At 40.2% G+C, this 19,293-nt stretch overlaps 1 protein-coding gene across 4 annotated transcripts in view; it reads left to right on the top strand.

Annotated features, from left to right (window-relative positions):
- Positions 1 to 19,293, top strand: part of pcf11 (PCF11 cleavage and polyadenylation factor subunit) — a 62,150-nt gene that overhangs the window by 1,367 nt on the left and 41,490 nt on the right. For 3 of the 4 annotated variants that reach the window (XM_080749646.1, XM_080749647.1, XM_080749645.1), the window contains exons 2-5: positions 5,457 to 5,582; positions 10,233 to 10,418; positions 12,206 to 12,412; positions 16,650 to 16,864. In XM_080749646.1, coding sequence (XP_080605772.1) covers positions 5,457 to 5,582; positions 10,233 to 10,418; positions 12,206 to 12,412; positions 16,650 to 16,864 — 734 coding nt within the window. Of the gene's footprint in view, positions 1 to 5,456; positions 5,583 to 10,232; positions 10,419 to 11,756; positions 11,779 to 12,205; positions 12,413 to 16,649; positions 16,865 to 19,293 lie in introns of those variants that run through there. The other variant, XM_080749648.1, reaches the window with a different exon arrangement.

Below are 19,293 nucleotides of genomic sequence, written 5' to 3'. Positions count from 1 at the left end.
CAAGGTTTCTATACGACATTATAGCTGTTTAATAAAACTACTTTATAGCTGTTTATTTAGCATCACCAAGGTTTCTATACGACATTATAGCTGTTTAATAAAACTACTTTATAGCTGTTAATTTAGCATCACCAAGGTTTCTATACGACATTATAGCTGTTTTACTGTTAAATAACCAATACAACTACTTTATAGCTGTTTATTTAGCTAAATGTTAACTTAAATAGAGGCTAAGATCACCAAGGTTTCTATACTGTTAAATAACTAATAAAACCTCATTATAGCCGTTTATACTGTTAAATACGGTTTTATTCTGTTAAATGACGATAAAACCAACAGATATTATGTTATGATATTATTATGATAACCACACCACATTATAGAGGCTCAGACCACCACGGTTTTTATGTTAAACGAGGTTTTTATACTGTAAATTAATCAATAAAACAACATTACAGCTGTTTATTGAGCTAAATGTTAACGTACATTATTGAATCTCTGTTTTAAATGGCCAATAAAAACACCATATAGTCATGATAATAACACTATAGCTGTGTATTTAGTTAAATAGGTGATTAAAGATGGCGTCTCTCGGGTAGTTCGTTTTAAACGTGTTTATGGTCTTTTTAATTCGCTTCATTTCCATCATGTTTTTTGTTTGGATGTTTTGTTGTTGCTCATGCTAACGCTAGCCTTAGCAACGTGTCGGCACTTTGTAGGGTGAATGACGTAGGCTATGTATATGTCGTTACCATGTTATATTTGAATAAGGTTTAATACGGTAATCATATATTTATATCATGCGGAGGTGTGCATGTTGGTTTTAAACACGTTTAGATCAGTGATTCATTCATAGTAGGACGGTCAAGCTGGGTCCCAAAAAAAACTGATCTACAAGCTATCAACCTGTCACCAGGCGATGCGTTGATAGCTTGTAGATCAGTTCTTTTAGGTGTTACTGTGTCATGATTGAGATTTATTATAATTATAACTTCCTGGAACATGACGTCATGCAACCAGCTCAACCTTGCTTTTAGTGAAGTAGACCGGACCAGTGGTTCTCAGCATGTGGGTCAGGACCCCCACAGGGGTCCCCAAATTATTTTGTGGGGGGTCCCCAGATGTTTGGTTAAATGTTAAAGGAGCTATAGTCAACATCTTCTTGAAAAAGGGATGTTAAAATAAAAATAATGTTTCGAAAATATTTTACAAAGAAAATTAAGCTTCATAATGTGTTTCTTTTCAAAAATTACCACAAAAAGCGTAAAATAATGTTGAAATAATCATTTTGGCCGTTGTCAAATATATATGTAATATAGTATATTTACCCCCATTAATTCTGATTTGGGTCCCCATCCAGGGCTTTATTTGGGTCCCCATCCAGAATCAATGGGGGAAAATATACTATTATAAATATATTTCTTTTGTCTTAGGAATGCGACGAAAAAAAAGAAAGAAGAAAAAATAAATAAATATATATATATATATATATATATATTATATATATATATATATATATATATATATTATATATATATATATACATATATATATATATTATATATATATATATACATATATATATATATTGAACTCAAGTCTCCATGATGCGACTAATTAATTGAAAAAAGTCATTTTGGGGGTGAACTACTCCTTTAAGGACTTTAAAGACCTTTTTAGTACTTCGGGTCAAACATTGGTCAAATTGTCAAATATTACAGGCTGAAATTGTGAAAATAGCAGCTCTACATGCTCGCAACGTGAGCATGTAGATCTGCTATTTTCACAATGGAATAGATCAAGTCAAACTAAATGTAATACCAACTCCTACAATTCTAAGTGCTCGTCAGGGTGGTCCCCACCACAGTTAAAATATGATTATTTTGGGGGTCCCTAGTTAAAATATGATTATTTTGGGGGTCTCCAGTTCAAATGTGATTATTTTGGGGGTCCCTAGTTAAAATATGATTATTTTGGGGGTCCCTAGTTAAAATATGATTATTTTGGGGGTCTCCAGTTCAAATGTGATTATTTTGGGGGTCCCCAGTTAAGTTATAATATTGGAAGGACTTTTAGAAGACGTTTTCTCTCTACAAGCGTTCTAAAGGGGAGGGGGGGGGGGGGTTTATTATAGTTATAATATTGGAAGGACTTTTATATCAAAGACGTTTTCTCTCTACAAGCGTTCTAAAGGGGAGGGGGGCGGGGGTTTATTATAGTTATAATATTGGAAGGACTTTTATATCGAAGACGTTTTCTCTCTACAAGCGTTCTAATGGGGAGGGGGGGGGGGACGGTTGCTTGGCCGCAGATCCTACAGTGATTTCTGAAGCAGAAGACAGCATTCTGCTTAGAGAAACAGACATCAACAGTCCAGTTCCCATGCTGATAGGTTAAAAATAAAACAGTTCCCATGCTGATAGGTTAAAAATAAAACAGCATAATGTCAAATAAACATTGCTTTCTATTCAATAACTGTTGTGCAGGTCAAGTTATTGATCTAATTTGGTTTAACGATTTACAGATGAGCAGATACACACAAAGACTGTCAATGTTTTATCATTAACCATAACAGTAAAATATATATATTCACATTTTCTCCTGTACCCCTGCAGTACACAATACCCCCACTTGAGGCAGGAAACACAAGGAAAATCTGAAAACGATCGGATTAAAATGCTTCTTATTAAATGACACAGAAGATACCGGTAATTCTAGAGAGCGTCCCATATTTTGACATCCGTGAGCCTTCAGTAAGCATTTTATTTTAGAGATCTGGACGTACGCTGCAAATTGGCTCACTGAAAATCAAACTAAAGTTCCATATAAAATAATGTGCAGATAATCTGGTCAAACTAAAGACGTTAGGGTTAGGGTTTCTGTGTAAAATAGTGTCCAGCCGTCACAAAGTGAATGTGTTTCCAAAAGCCTCCACTATTTATCATTTAGGCATTTAATTTAGAGCCATTTACAATACGCCAGGACAGCAAGTAGAAATAGGTTAGAGAATATATATATATAATTTTATATATTTTTATAAACATGGTGATAGTTGAATAAATGTGTATTTGTTGGTTTGTTGAATGAGTTTAAATGTTAAGTTGTTGTGACGTGAGAGATGAAATGGGTCATCTCTCTCTCTCTCTCTCTCTCTCTCTCTCTCTCTCTCTCTCTCTCTCTCTCTCTCTCTCTCTCTCTCTCTGTGTCTCTCTTCCATAGCTCGTTAGTACATTTGGTTTAACTTGTAGTCTAAGAGGCGATTGCTGTTTGCGTTTTTCAACTACTAAAGGTATTGATAGCCAGTTGATGACCGACCCGACCACCGCCCACACAATTATATTTGACATAAAGTCACCAGCAAATATTGATTTTGAAATGTCAATGATGGTAAATAAAACATAAGCAAAACACCCAATGTGATAATAAAACATGTGAAATGTGCTTTTTGTCATTTTTTATTTCCCAGTTGCACTTTCTTGGTATTTGAGTATTTCTTGGTATTTGAGTATTTGAGTATTTCTTGGTATTTGAGTGTTTCTTGTTATTCTCTGACTGGTGCCCAGGTCCTCATTCACTTCTGATTGGTTGGCGGTAACCCCAGTGCTTCAAGATGAAGCCAGTTGATTGGTTGGCATTAAACGCCAGTGCTTCTAGAAGAAGCCAGTTGATTGGTTGGCGTTAACGCTAGTGCTTCAAGAAGAAGCCAGTCGATTGGTTGGTGTTAACGTTAAGCAGTGGGTGGAGCTAAAGGCTAAAGCGTGTTGCAGGGGAACAGCGTCTCTTTAAGGGCTGTTCAGGTTTCAGATTTGCTACGAGGTGTTATAGAATAAAGTGATCTGTGTTACATGGAATAATGTGACCTCGGCTGATGAAGTTGATAAAATCAAATTGTCGAAACGACACAGCGGTCAAGCACCGCTTTTTATACCTAATGTACGACGCTGTTGAGTGATCGGGTTAGGGTTAGGGGTAACCCTAACCCTTGAGTGTTGAGTGATCTTATGTTATCTCACAAACGCATCGTGATTAGGCCTGTCGCCATCATCATAATAATTATTATAATAATGATAATGTCACTATCATGTTAACATGTTAACATGTTATGTAAGAGTTAAAAAGGACCACAATTGAAACAAGACAAAAGCTTTCTTGAGGTGTTTGTCCTTTTAGTTGACCTTGTACCAGTGAACTGAACCTTTTCCTATACAAACCTCTAATAACATCTTCAATCAAACATTTTACGGGGACGATTAACCATTTAATTGCTTTTCTGTGGTTGAACATTATAGATGCAAAAAATACATTTCTGTTTGGGTTTTGGCTTTGTTAACAAAGGGACAGATTAGATATCATAATTGAATACCTTTATACTAAAAAGGGGGGGGCAGATCTTCAAGCTATGAGCTTGTAGATCTGACGATATTTACACCATTTCTTTTTAATCTGTGAAAATATGTGAACATCTTTCAGCATGGAAATGATTGCGACCGTCTACGCAATAAGGAGTCATTGAGATGAGGGGGATTATTTAATGAGCGTGACAGAGCCCTAATCGTGATGCGTTGTGATCTGAACCATCTGACAGTGGAGTATTAATTATGTAAATTAGTCGGGGGGGTTAAGTGTTAAAGAGTAGGAGGTGTTACACCTCATCTCGCCACTAGTAGGCGTGACGTCATCTCGCCACGAGTCTTGAATCTGAACGGTTCTTTAGGAGTTTAAAAAGGGCATCTTTAAAGCTGTTAATTAAAGCATCATCCACACCACCAGGGTTTAAATGTTACTCAGCAGGGTTTAAATGGTGTTTAACGTGTTTAAAGTGTCAGCAGGATCTAAATGGTGTTTTTAACACCAAGGACTGGTTGGTTTAAACCACGGTATGACGTACAGAGGGCGAGAGACACTCACTAGAGACACTCTCTCTCTCTGGAGGTAAACCCAAAACATTTCCCTGAACTTTGGAAAGAAGACATTTTCCCCTCTGGCGCCACCTGGTGGACATTTTCCTTCAAGATGGAGTTTTTCTTTTTTTTTTTCTTTTCAAGAAACACTTTATTTTTTGGGGAGGTCGGCTGTTTTTTTTTTTTTTTTTTTTTTTTCACAGCTTTTTCCTTGTCTTTTTTCCTGAAGACTGCTTTTGTTTTCATCATTTTTCCCTCAGTGAAGGTGAAGATCACGTGGAGTTTTTTTTTCATTGTTTTTTTCCTGCACTCTCAAGTGGACAACGCAGAAATGTTTTACTTTTTTGACTTTTTGCTATTTTTTAAATTTTTGGGGGGGGAGGAGGAGGGGCATGGGAGCATTTATTTAAGGGGTAGTTTAGTTTTTAATTATTTTTTTTATTTTTTACATTGACAGAAATGTTTCTTTTTATGTTACTTTCTTTTTCTTTTGTCCAGAATGTTGTTAACTGTGTTGTCTTGTAAACTTGTTGAGTTCTTTCCCCCCCCCTCCAGGCCCCCCCCGCCGAGAAGCTGCCCGTTTTGTACTTAGTGGATTCCATAGTGAAGAACGTTGGAGGAGAATACCTCGGCGTGTTTGCAAAAAACCTAGTCTCTTCATTTATATGTGTCTTTGAAAAGGTACACACACACACACACACACACACACACACACACACACACACACACACACACACCTTCATCAACCCCATAACTTTCCAAGACAAACGTGTCGGCAAGCTATGCGGCGTACCACAAAGCAATGGCTTAACTATTGAAGTTTAAATGTAACTTAACTCTTGTAGTTTAAATGTAACTTAGCTATTATGATTTAAATGTTGTGGCTGTCGTTGCTGTGTTCGAACCTTTTGGTAAATTAGGGTTAGGGTTAACCCTTACCTTACCTTACCTTTTGGTAAATTCACCAAACTATGTGACTAACCCTAACCCTAACCCAACCCTCACCCTAACCCTAACCCGTCACCCCAGCATCAGAGGCAGTAGCAGTAGGTAGATCTGCTACTTAAAGCAGTGTTTCTCAACCTCTGGTCCTGGGGACCTTTGGTGTGCCCCTGAGAAGGGTCAAGTGTGCCCCTTGAAACCGCTTGAAAGCCAGTATTGTATTTATCATTTTAAAAATGATTTAAAGCTATACTGTGTAAGTTGCTAAACTAGTACGGTAATCAGTCGCGGTATTGCTTTTTTCGTCCGTTTTTCGCCCGGAGTCACCGCGGACCACCGGAGCGGCGCCACAAACCACCGCAACCGATACGAATCCATGGAGTGGTAGAACGTAATTTTCTGAGCAGGATTTGGGGAATAAGAGGTTAAGAATCCTTCACCATCGTAAACACTGGTTGCTGAGGGAAGCTACTTCCTGAAGTAGCCGGTAGTGTATCATGTGTGTATGATCTGCGATGTGATTGGCCAACGTATACACAACGTATACAGATGATGCAGATTACGTCATTTTGCCGGGAAATCCCGCCCCTGTCACTGCTAAGAAGAAAACATATAAAGAGAAGGCTTCAGAAGCTGAAAATAACGTAGTGGGTGTTCTAAAACTTTAGCGATTTAACAGTTAGGACAATTTTAAGATTTGTTTTATAAAAAAAGTTACATGGTATAACTTTAAACTAGTGAAAACAGCCGATCTACAAGCACACAACGGCGAGGCGTTGTGTGCTTGTAGAGCTGCTGTTTTCACTACTGTTGTGCGACAGCCTTGTATGATGAAGCAGGGCTTTACTTTGCAAAGAAACGTATACATTTGAAACTTGAAGATACAAGGTTTCTTCCCGACAGTTAGGGCAGTCACGATTAATACATAATCGTCTAATCGCGATTATTTTTCATATTCGCGAATATTTTTCATATTCGCGATTATCGTCAATTATCTAATTTAATTAAAAAAGTAGTGAGTTTTGACAATAAAACCATTCTTAAACAAGTTAAACTTCACGTCAACACTTGCATTCTTGAATGCGACTCCTCCTTGTTGCCACGGGGACCCGTGAACGCTCAATGCTGGTCCTCCTCAGTCAGTCAACACAACGCCCTGCCGTCACACAGCACAGGCAGGCTGGCTGGCTAACTAAAAATGCTTAAAAAGTTTGTTTCAACCGATTCGATCAATTACTTTTTCCAGACGGTCGGAACAGACACATGTACCATACACATCCCCGTCATCCCGGGACTATTCCTTTTGATACGATACAGAAAAAGGCGTTCACTTTTGTTTCAACACAGAGGACTGGAGTCAATGCCTTTACTGCAGCTTAGCTTAGCACTGCTGCTCTGCTGTGGAGGATGATGATGATTACACACAGACGGCGACGATCGTGTCATGATAAACATTATAGGCTACTGTCGCTATTTTTAGCTGTCGGCTATTTTTGCAGTTGTCTGCTATTTTCACAACGCAACGCAACGCGTTGTGAGCATGTAGATCGGCTATTTTCACAACACACCGTGACGCGTTGTGAGCTTGTGGATCGTCTATTTTCACAACGCAACGCGCCGTTGTGAGCTTGTAGATCGCCTATTTTCACAACGCACCGTGACGCGCTGTGAGCTTGTAGATCGGCTATTTTCACAACGCACCGCGACGCGTTGAGCTTGTAGATCGGCTATTTTCAAATGGCTACGGTATAAAATAGGGCTAAAGTTAGCAAGTAAATGTACTTAATAGTTACTTTACAGTTTACACCACTGAACTGATGTTTAAAAAGCTATTAAATTGCTCTTCATTAAGGTACAGTATGAGTATGAGCTCAAAGCCTATTATCATAGTGGCATAAAATGAAGGGGGGGAAGACGATATATTCGTCAATCGCCGATTATTTGTATGACGATTAATCGTCTGGAGAAAGTCCTAATCGTGACAGCCCTACCGACAGTGACGACATTTACACCCCCGTATTATGTTGGTGTGCCCATGGATTCTTGGGACATGAAAAGTGTGCCCATGCAGAAAAAAGGTTGAGAAACACTGACTTAAAGTACCAGTTTTGTATTATGTGGTTTCCACTCCACAGAGACTATATTATGTAATCACATAGTCTTATTTATTATTCTTATCATATTATTATTTCACTACTCATACAACTCTGTGATAAGAGACACCATTACCTGTCAAAGTTGTGATCAATGTTAGAGCACAATTATACTGTGTTAGTGAAAGTGAACTAATATTTTTTGAGATATCTTCAATAGTTGCGGCTTTCATTAGAAATTAAGAAGGCTATTTTGGCGTAATAATAATTGCTTGCTCAGGGTGGGGTCTGCTCTGTACCCGATGTAAAGTGTCTATAGATTGTGCGCTTGTAGATCTGCTGTTTTCACTAGTTTTGTGTGACAGTCTTGTATGATGAAGCAGGGCTTTGCTTTACCAAAAGACGTACACATTTGAAACTTGGAGATACGAGGTTTCTGCCCGACAGTGACGATATTTTAGTGATTATGTTGCGAGGAAAACGTTGAGATAACAGCCATTTTGCTTAGAACTGACTGAAAATAACTTTGTACTTCAAGTTTAAAATGACACTAAATATTTTTTCAAGTGTCCAAATAAATTCCAAATATTATCAAATTACTTCGCGGCACCCCTGGACTGCTGTCACGGCACTCCAGGGTGCCCCGTCACCCACTTTGAAAACCCCTGATATTGACTAGGATATCTAGACTAGATATCTTCTGTGAAAAAAAGACTATCAAGTATCTATATAATAAGTACAGTTTACCAACATAGGTAAAATGGTACCGGATATGCAGCTTGGCAAATAAAAGGTGAATTGACCCCAGTGCATGACAATTTCACGATAAATTAAATCTCAACGATATGATTATCGATTCAAAGGGGTTGACACTAAGGTCTCAGATTATCGATACAAAGGGGTTGACACTAAGGTCTCAGAGGCACTTGCCCATCGGGCAAGTACAGGTCATCTTCTACTTGCCCAAAGGTCAGGCCCACTTGCCCGAAAAGTTAAAAAGGTTAGGTTTAATTACAGCTAGATTTAACACTTATTTATTTACTTTCTGGGGCTGTGCAAAAAGGAATGTCATACCTCAATGCCTCCAAATACCAAATACCTATCAAATAGCTATGATTGAATATGTCTATGGTTTCAGGCGTTAAGAAAGATATCTCGTGTTGTATTTATTTGTCCCCTCTCAAATTAGCACTTGCCCGTTCGGGCAACCTGAAAGCAAAGTTCACCTGTTTTATTGACCTTCCGGGGGCAGGTGGGCAAGCCTTAGTGTCAATGCCTGGAGAGTGTTTCTTTTGTCACGATTAACGATAATGTTGCGTATCGTCCCATCCCTTCCTTGTTGCTAGGAGTCCTCAGGGTTGTTCTGGGTTGTTGTTGCTGGGTTAATAGAGTCCTCAGGGTTGTTGGGTTGTTGTTGGGTTAATAGAGTCCTCAGGGTTGTTCTGGGTTGTTGTTGGGTTAATAGAGTCCTCAGGGTTGTTGGGTTGTTGTTGGGTTAATAGAGTCCTCAGGGTTGTTCTGGGTTGTTGTTGGGTTAATAGAGTCCTCAGGGTTGTTGGGTTGTTGTTGGGTTAATAGAGTCCTCAGGGTTATTCTGGGTTGTTGTTGCTGGGTTAATAGAGTCCTCAGGGTTGTTGCTGGGTTAATAGAGTCCTCGGGTTATTCTGGGTTGTTGCTGGGTTAATAGAGTCCTCAGGGTTATTCTGGGTTGTTGTTGGGTTAATAGAGTCCTCAGGGTTATTCTGGGTTGTTGCTGGGTTAACAGAGTCCTCAGGGTTATTGTTTGGTTAATAGAGTCCTCAGGGTTATTCTGGGTTGTTGCTGGGTTAATAGAGTCCTCGGGGTTATTCTGGGTTATTGTTGGGTTAATAGAGTCCTCAGGGTTATTCTGGGTTGTTGCTGGGTTAATAGAGTCCTCAGGGTTGTTGTAGGGTTAATAGAGTCCTCAGGGTTATTCTGGGTTGTTGCGGGGTTAATAGAGTCCTCAGGGTGTTCTGGGTTGTTGCTGGGTTAATAGAGTCCTCAGGGTTGTTGGGTTGTTGTTGCTGGGTTAATAGAGTCCTCAGGGTTGTTCTGGGTTGTTGCTGGGTTAATAGAGTCCTCAGGGTTGTTGGGTTGTTGTTGGGTTAATAGAGTCCTCAGGGTTGTTGTTGGGTTAATAGAGTCCTCAGGGTTGTTGTTGGGTTAATAGAGTCCTCAGGGTTGTTGTTGGGTTAATAGAGTCCTCAGGGTTGTTCTGGGTTGTTGTTGCTGGGTTAATAGAGTCCTCAGGGTTGTTGGGTTGTTGTGTTTCCAGGTGGATGAGGGAACCAGGAAGTCGCTCTTCAAGCTGCGTTCCACCTGGGACGACGTCTTCCCTCTGAAGAAGCTTTACGCTCTGGACGTCAGGGTGAACTCTGTGGACCCTGCCTGGCCAATCAAACCTCTGCCTCCCACCGTCAACGCTAGCAGTATCCATGTTAACCCACGCTTCCTTATGCAGGTCAGCACCTTATTTACCTACCTAACCCTATATATACTGTATACTGTACCTACCTACCTACCTACCTACCTACCTACCTAGCAGTATCCATGTTAACCCACGCTTCCTTATGCAGGTCAGCACCTTATTTACCTACCTAACCCTATATATACTGTATACTGTACCTACCTACCTACCTACCTACCTACCTACCTAGCAGTATCCATGTTAACCCACGCTTCCTTATGCAGGTCAGCACCTTATTTACCTACCTAACCCTATATATACTGTATACTGTACCTACCTACCTACCTACCTACCTACCTAGCAGTATCCATGTTAACCCACGCTTCCTTATGCAGGTCAGCACCTTATTTACCTACCTAACCCTATATATACTGTATACTGTACCTACCTACCTACCTACCTACCTACCTACCTACCTAGCAGTATCCATGTTAACCCACGCTTCCTTATGCAGGTCAGCACCTTATTTACCTACCTAACCCTATATATACTGTATACTGTACCTACCTACCTACCTACCTACCTAGCAGTATCCATGTTAACCCACGCTTCCTTATGCAGGTCAGCACCTTATTTACCTACCTAACCCTATATATACTGTATACTGTACCTACCTACCTACCTACCTACCTAGCAGTATCCATGTTAACCCACGCTTCCTTATGCAGGTCAGCACCTTATTTACCTACCTAACCCTATATATACTGTATACTGTACCTACCTACCTACCTACCTACCTACCTACCTAGCAGTATCCATGTTAACCCACGCTTCCTTATGCAGGTCAGCACCTTATTTACCTACCTAACCCTATATATACTGTATACTGTACCTACCTACCTACCTACCTACCTACCTAGCAGTATCCATGTTAACCCACGCTTCCTTATGCAGGTCAGCACCTTATTTACCTACCTAACCCTATATATACTGTATACTGTACCTACCTACCTATCTACCTACCTACCTACCTACCTAGCAGTATCCATGTTAACCCACGCTTCCTTATGCAGGTCAGCACCTTATTTACCTACCTAACCCTATATATACTGTATACTGTACCTACCTACCTACCTACCTACCTACCTAGCAGTATCCATGTTAACCCACGCTTCCTTATGCAGGTCAGCACCTTATTTACCTACCTAACCCTATATATACTGTATACTGTACCTACCTACCTACCTAGCAGTATCCATGTTAACCCACGCTTCCTTATGCAGGTCAGCACCTTATTTACCTACCTAACCCTATATATACTGTATACTGTACGTACGTACCTACCTACCTACCTACCTACCTACCTACCTACCTACCTAGCAGTATCCATGTTAACCCACGCTTCCTTATGCAGGTCAGCACCTTATTTACCTACCTGGGTTAGGGCTAACCCTAACCCTAACCCTAACCCTATATATACTGTATACTGTACGTACCTACCTCTGCCTGGCCAATCAAACCCCTGCCCTGTCATCAATTAAGGAAAAACTGTGCTGTGATTGGCCAGGCTGTCTCTAGTAACCTGTGATGTGATTGGGCAGTCTCTAGTAACCTGTGCTGTGAGTGGGCAGTCTCTAGTAACCTGTGATGTGATTGGGCAGTCTCTAGTAACCTGTGCTGTGAGTGGGCAGTCTCTAGTAACCTGTGCTGTGATTGGGCAGTCTCTAGTAACCTGTGATGTGATTGGGCAGTCTCTAGTAACCTGTGCTGTGAGTGGGCAGTCTCTAGTAACCTGTGCTGTGATTGGGCAGTCTCTAGTAACCTGTGCTGTGATTGGCCAGGCAGAGGAGTTGTCTCCGAGGGCCAGCCCGCCGCGGCCCGTGGCCCCTCCCCCTCCCGCAGTGACGGTTTCCATGGCGACGGCCAGCGAGGCCAGCCTCACCCAGGAGCAGCTGATCAGACAGCAGCTGTTGGCCAAACAGAAACAACTTCTGGAACTGCAGCAGAAGAAGATTGAACTGGAGTTAGAGCAGACTAAAGCTCAACTGGTTAGTAACCCTGTATACCTACTGTATCTATATACCTACCCTATCTATATACCTATCTATATACCTACCCTATCTATGTACCTACCCTATCTATATACCTACCCTATCTATATACCTATCTACCTTACCTATATACTTACCTGATGAAACAACTCCTGGAACTGCAGCAGAAGAGGATAGAGCTGGAGTTAGAGCAGACTAAAGCTCAACTGGTTAGTAACCCTGTATACCTGTCTACCTATATACTTACCCTACCTACCTATATACCTATCTATATACCTACCCTATCTACCTATATAGGCTACCTACCTATATACCTATCTATATACCTACCCTACCTACCTATATACCTATCTATATACCTACCCTACCTACCTATATAGGCTACCTATCTATCTACTGTACCTACCTGATGAAACAACGGTTGGAACTGGAGCAGAAGAGGATCAATGCATCACATGCATAGAACAGTAATCTAAGATAAATGTAGGAAGACCAAGCACATTATTTAGTAAAACCAAACTAGATAATTTGCATTCCATGGTCATTGAGGGCATCCAGTGCTACGGTAAGTTCTATGAAGAGGTGAGTGTTCAGACCACGGTGAGAGCTAGGCAGTGAGTCTGTTGTTACTTGAAGAGGTGAGTGTTCAGACCACGGTGAGAGCTAGGCAGTGAGTCTGTTGTTACTTGAAGAGGTGAGTGTTCAGACCACGGTGCAAGCTAGGCAGTGAGTCTGTTGTTACTTGAAGAGGTGAGTGTTCAGACCACGGTGCAAGCTAGGCAGTGAGTCTGTTGTTACTTGAAGAGGTGAGTGTTCAGACCACGGTGCAAGCTAGGCAGTGAGTCTGTTGTTACTTGAAGAGGTGAGTGTTCAGACCACGGTGCAAGCTAGGCAGTGAGTCTGTTGTTACTTGAAGAGGTGAGTGTTCAGACCACGGTGCAGGCTAGGCAGTGAGTCTGTTGTTACTTGAAGAGGTGAGTGTTCAGACCACGGTGAGAGCTAGGCAGTGAGTCTGTTGTTACTTGAAGAGGTGAGTGTTCAGATCACGGTGCAAGCTAGGCAGTGAGTCTGTTGTTACTTGAAGAGGTGAGTGTTCAGACCACGGTGCAAGCTAGGCAGTGAGTCTGTTGTTACTTGAAGAGGTGAGTCTTCAGACCACGGTGAGAGCTAGGCAGTGAGTCTGTTGTTACTTGAAGAGGTGAGTGTTCAGATCACGGTGAGAGCTAGCAGTGAGAGTGTTCAGATCACGGTGAGAGCTAGGCAGTGAGTCTGTTGTTACTTGTGCAAGCAGAGCGCGCACATACTGCGACCGGCTGGGTATGTATGTACGGTATGCATGCATGCATGCATGTATGTATGTATGTATGTATGTATACATGCATACATGCATACCGTACATACATACATGCATGCATGCATGCATGTACGTATGTATGTAGGTATGTATGTATGTACGGTATGTTGGTGTCCTCTCTTGTTTAAGACCGTAGCCCAATCAGGGACCAGCATCTCTGGCAACGTCTTCATTAACAGCCAATGAGGGACCAGTATTCCTGGTGATGCCAGTGGTGATAATATATCATTTATTTTCCAGTGGTGATTGCACCTCATGGAGCACAAGCAGGCCATACAAGTTGGCACCTCCACAGAGTTTAGTTTATCACATGCAGTCTGTAGTTCTAAGTTCAACATGGAGTTTATCACATATAGTAAGTAGTTCAACAAGGAGTTTATCACATACAGTAAGTAGTTCAACAGGGAGTTTATCACATACAGTAAGTAGTTCAACTGGGAGTTTATCACATACAGTAAGTAGTTCAACATGGAGTTTATCACATACAGTAAGTAGTTCAACTGGGAGTTTATCACATACAGTAAGTAGTTCAACATGGAGTTTATCACATACAGTAAGTAGTTCAACAGGGAGTTTATCACATACAGTAAGTAGTTCAACAGGGAGTTTATCACATACAGTAAGTAGTTCAACTGGGAGTTTATCACATACAGTAAGTAGTTCAACATGGAGTTTATCACATACAGTAAGTAGTTCAACTGGGAGTTTATCACATACAGTAAGTAGTTCAACATGGAGTTTATCACATACAGTAAGTAGTTCAACAGAGTTTATCACATACAGTAAGTAGTTCAACAGGGAGTGTATCACATACAGTAAGTAGTTCAACTGGGAGTTTATCACATACAGTAAGTAGTTCAACATGGAGTTTATCACATACAGTAAGTAGTTCAACATGGAGTTTATCACATACAGTAAGTAGTTCAACATGGAGTTTATCACATACAGTAAGTAGTTCAACAAGGAGTTTATCACATACAGTAAGTAGTTCAACGGAGAGTTTATCACATACAGTAAGTAGTTCAACTGGGAGTTTATCACATACAGTAAGTAGTTCAACATGGAGTTTATCACATACAGTAAGTAGTTCAACAGGGAGTTTATCACATACAGTTAGTAGTTCAACATGGAGTTTATCACATACAGTAAGTAGTTCAACAAGGAGTTTATCACATACAGTAAGTAGTTCAACAGGGAGTTTATCACATACAGTAAGTAGTTCAACAGAGAGTTTATCACATACAGTAAGTAGTTCAACAGAGAGTTTATCACATACAGTAAGTAGTTCAACAGAGAGTTTATCACATACAGTAAGTAGTTCAACAGAGAGTTTATCGCATACAGTAAGTAGTTCAACAGAGAGTTTATCACATACAGTAAGTAGTTCAACTGGGAGTTTATCACATACAGTAAGTAGTTCAACATGGAGTTTATCACATACAGTAAGTAGTTCAACAGAGAGTTTACCACATACAGTAAGTAGTTCAACTGGGAGTTTATCACATACAGTAAGTAGTTCAACATGGAGTTTATCACATACAGTAAGTAGTTCAACATGGAGTTTATCACATACAGTAAGTAGTTCAACATGGAGTTTATCACATACAGTAAGTAGTTCAACAGAGTTTATCACATACAGTAAGTAGTTCAACAGAGTTTATCACATACAGTAAGTAGTTCAACTGGGAGTTTATCACATACAGTAAGTAGTTCAACATGGAGTTTATCACATACAGTAAGTAGTTCAACATGGAGTTTATCACATACAGTAAGTAGTTCAACAGGGAGTTTATCACATACAGTAAGTAGTTCAACAGAGTTTATCAGATACAGTAAGTAGTTCAACAGAGAGTTTATCATATACAGTAAGTAGTTCAACAGGGAGTTTATCACATACAGTAAGTAGTTCAACAGAGAGTTTATCACATACAGTAAGTAGTTCAACAGAGAGTTTATCACATACAGTAAGTAGTTCAACAAGGAGTTTATCACATACAGTAAGTAGTTCAACAGAGAGTTTATCACATACAGTAAGTAGTTCAACAGAGAGTTTATCACATACAGTAAGTAGTTCAACAGAGAGTTTATCACATACAGTAAGTAGTTCAACAAGGAGTTTATCACATACAGTAAGTAGTTCAACAGAGAGTTTATCACATACAGTAAGTAGTTCAACAAGGAGTTTATCACATACAGTAAGTAGTTCAACAGAGAGTTTATCACATACAGTAAGTAGTTCAACAGAGAGTTTATCACATACAGTAAGTAGTTCAACAGAGAGTTTATCACATACAGTAAGTAGTTCAACAGAGAGTTTATCACATACAGTAAGTAGTTCAACAGAGAGTTTATCACATACAGTAAGTAGTTCAACAAGGAGTTTATCACATACAGTAAGTAGTTCAACAGAGAGTTTACCACATACAGTAAGTAGTTCAACAAGGAGTTTATCATATACAGTAAGTAGTTCAACAGAGAGTTTATCACATACAGAGAGTTTATCACATACAGTAAGTAGTTCAACAGAGAGTTTACCACATACAGTAAGTAGTTCAACAAGGAGTTTATCACATACAGTAACTAGTTCAACAGAGAGTTTATCACATACAGTAAGTAGTTCAACAGAGTTTATCACATACAGTAAGTAGTTCAACAGAGAGTTTATCACATACAGTAAGTAGTTCAACAGAGAGTTTATCACATACAGTAAGTAGTTCAACAGAGTTTATCACATACAGTAAGTAGTTCAACAGAGAGTTTATCACATACAGTAAGTAGTTCTTTAATTAGAATGGGTCAGGAGCTTTGACTGACAGTTTGAGGAAGGATTTTCATTGGTTCAATATGATGTTTAAATAATAATTAATCTTCTCCTTCCAGGCTGGGAACTTTGTGTTGAGCCCCCCCTCCCCCTCCCCCCAGAGCGTAGCCCCGCCCCCCACCAGAGACCCCAGACTCAACCGGACCTCCGACTCTGGTTCCGTTTCCGGCTCCGGTTCCCGCTCCAGAGACCAGGTTTCTGCTCCCTCCCAGAGAGCCAAAGAGGCCGCCGCCCCCCGACCCAAAGACCACGCCCCCCCGCCTGCAGCCCCTCGGTAAGGATGACCCTAATTACTCTAAGTACTCTAATTACTACTCTAAGTACTCTAATTACTACTTTAACCCTAACCGGATCCTTAAAAAAGTCTTAAATTGTCTTAAATAAAAAAATGGGAATTTAAGGTCTTAAAAAGCCTTAAATCTGACCGTAGGGTTATATATAGGTATGTTATATATATATATATATTACATTTGAAGATGATGTTTTTAAGACTCATGGGAAAATAAAAGTCATAAACATTTGATTAGTTTATTTGGTGTTATTAATATTAGACAACGAGAGTCGGCTAACAGGCTGCAGCGAGCAGCAGTCAGTGGGAAGAGGAGCTTGTTTGTTATTCTCAGCTCCGCCCGTTTTTTCAGTACTGTGGTGGTGTGGGTCAGTGTTGTTTTTGGCGGGCATTTTAGATTTAGTCTTAGTCATAGTCTTTTTGGACGAAATGCTTCTTAGTTTTAGTCAGATTTTAGTCATTTATATCGCTGATAGTTTTAGTCTAGTTTTAGTCGACTAAAACTCAAAAGGTTTTAGTCAAGTTTTAGTCGACGAACCCACACAAAGGTTTTAGTCCAGTTTTAGTCAATCGTTTTAGTCAAAATGAAAAATGGGTCTTTAAATAAATAAATGAAACACAGTCAATACGGCAGTGGTTCTAAACCTTTTCTGGCTGCGACCCCCAAAATAATCATATTTTAACTGGGGACCCCCCACCCTGACGAGCACTAGGAGATGAGGCACAACATTTTGTATAACACGGTTCTATTGTGAAAATAGCAGATCTACATGCTCACAACCCCTCACGTTGCGAGGCATTGTGAGCATGTAGATCAGCTATCTAACATATAATTAGAGAGAGAGGTCAGTCAGTCAGTCAGTCACAAAATGCATTATCTATTCACTCGCTTCAGCGACTGATCTCAAATTTAACATGGCATTGGTCATTAGCATTATACACACGGTGACGGAGCCCGAATTTCATTTTTCCCAAATTCTAGCGATTAATTAGCGTTTCTTCACTCTACAGCTCTACAGCCTGTTGTCAGGGTTACGGTCTGTTCCTCCAGGCCATGGGATCTGTAGCCCCGGGCCCACACACACCTCTCACAGTTGCAGTCCCTCTCTCTCTCTCTCTCTCTCTCTCTCTCTGCATGGGTCACGCATGCAATGGGTGATGTGTGTCTCATCTTCCAACGGGTATAGAAAACTTATGTGGAGCAAATACATCCTCATACTTCTATTCACCTAATTTTGCTGTTAAATCATTTGTATCCATCATAAATATACACTCCTCCATGGGCTGCTCCTTACATTATGATGCTCCCACATATTCTCACGCACGCACCATGCAGTTACAGTTACTTTCCCCAAAACCCACACTCTGCACATATTTTGCAGCACATGAACGGGTAAGGTCTAGTTTTCACAATTTCAGCCTCTAATATTTGACAATTTGACCTTTGTCAATTTAATTTGTCATTTCAGAGGTTAAAAAAGTCCTTACGTTGTCACTTTAGACATGTACATAAACCCTCAATACACTGTATGTTGTTTTGTTTAAGTTGAGTGAGAAAACAATGTTGCACATTAAGTTAATCATTTGGGGACCCCCAAAAATCATTTTGGGACCTCTCTGGGGTCTTGACCCACAGATTGACAAACGCTGAGTCCTGTTGTGCCCAGAGGCGTCAATTGGGTATGGCAAGCTATGGCAGCTGCCATACCTTAGCTATAGGGGGGAAATAATAAAATGTACTGTAATCGTGCCTGTTGCTAAGGTATGGCAACATGACTGGTGTCACACCAGTCATGTTGCCATACCTTAGCTTTTTCTGAACTGACGCCACTGGTTGTGCCCGGCTGCAGCGTTTACTGTGCTGTGTCGAGCGCACACACTGCATAGTAAACACTGATGGAGCAGTAGAGGACTTCTTAAAAAGTTTTAGATTAAGACAATTTGCTTGCATTGCGATGCAGCCGCGTGCCATTCTGCATCGATGCTGTGACGGTACATAATTGTTACTTTTAGCCTACGTTTGTTGTTGTTTTTCCTCCTGAAGGAACGTGGCTAAATCGTTAGCATGCTTGCGCTTTAGCCCCGTTCCTTTAAAGGACCTACACCATGAATTTTCACTTTTTCTATTTTAAAACCTTTTTTTGGGGTCCCACTGGCACCTTCTATCCTCACAAAGTCCTATTTCTGACCGTTGTGTCTTTCTCTGGTTTTGGGAAGACAGAGATGAAAAGCTTTCCACGGGTTCTCAGAACATTGCTGTTCTGAGAGTTGATCCGTGTGACGTCACACGGATTTTTTTTTTCAAAACTTTTTTTTTTCAAAACATTTTTTTTTCAAAAAAAATGTTTTTCAAAACATTTTTTTTTTCAAAACATTTTTTTTTCAAAAAACTTTTTTTTCAAAAACTTATTTTT

Source organism: Nannobrachium achirus, assembly GCF_963921795.1.
Source record: "Nannobrachium achirus genome assembly, chromosome: 19".
Classification (NCBI taxonomy): Eukaryota; Metazoa; Chordata; class Actinopteri; order Myctophiformes; family Myctophidae; genus Nannobrachium; species Nannobrachium achirus.
Note: the sequence above shows the minus strand (reverse complement) of the source record. Positions and strands in the feature narration are given on the sequence as shown.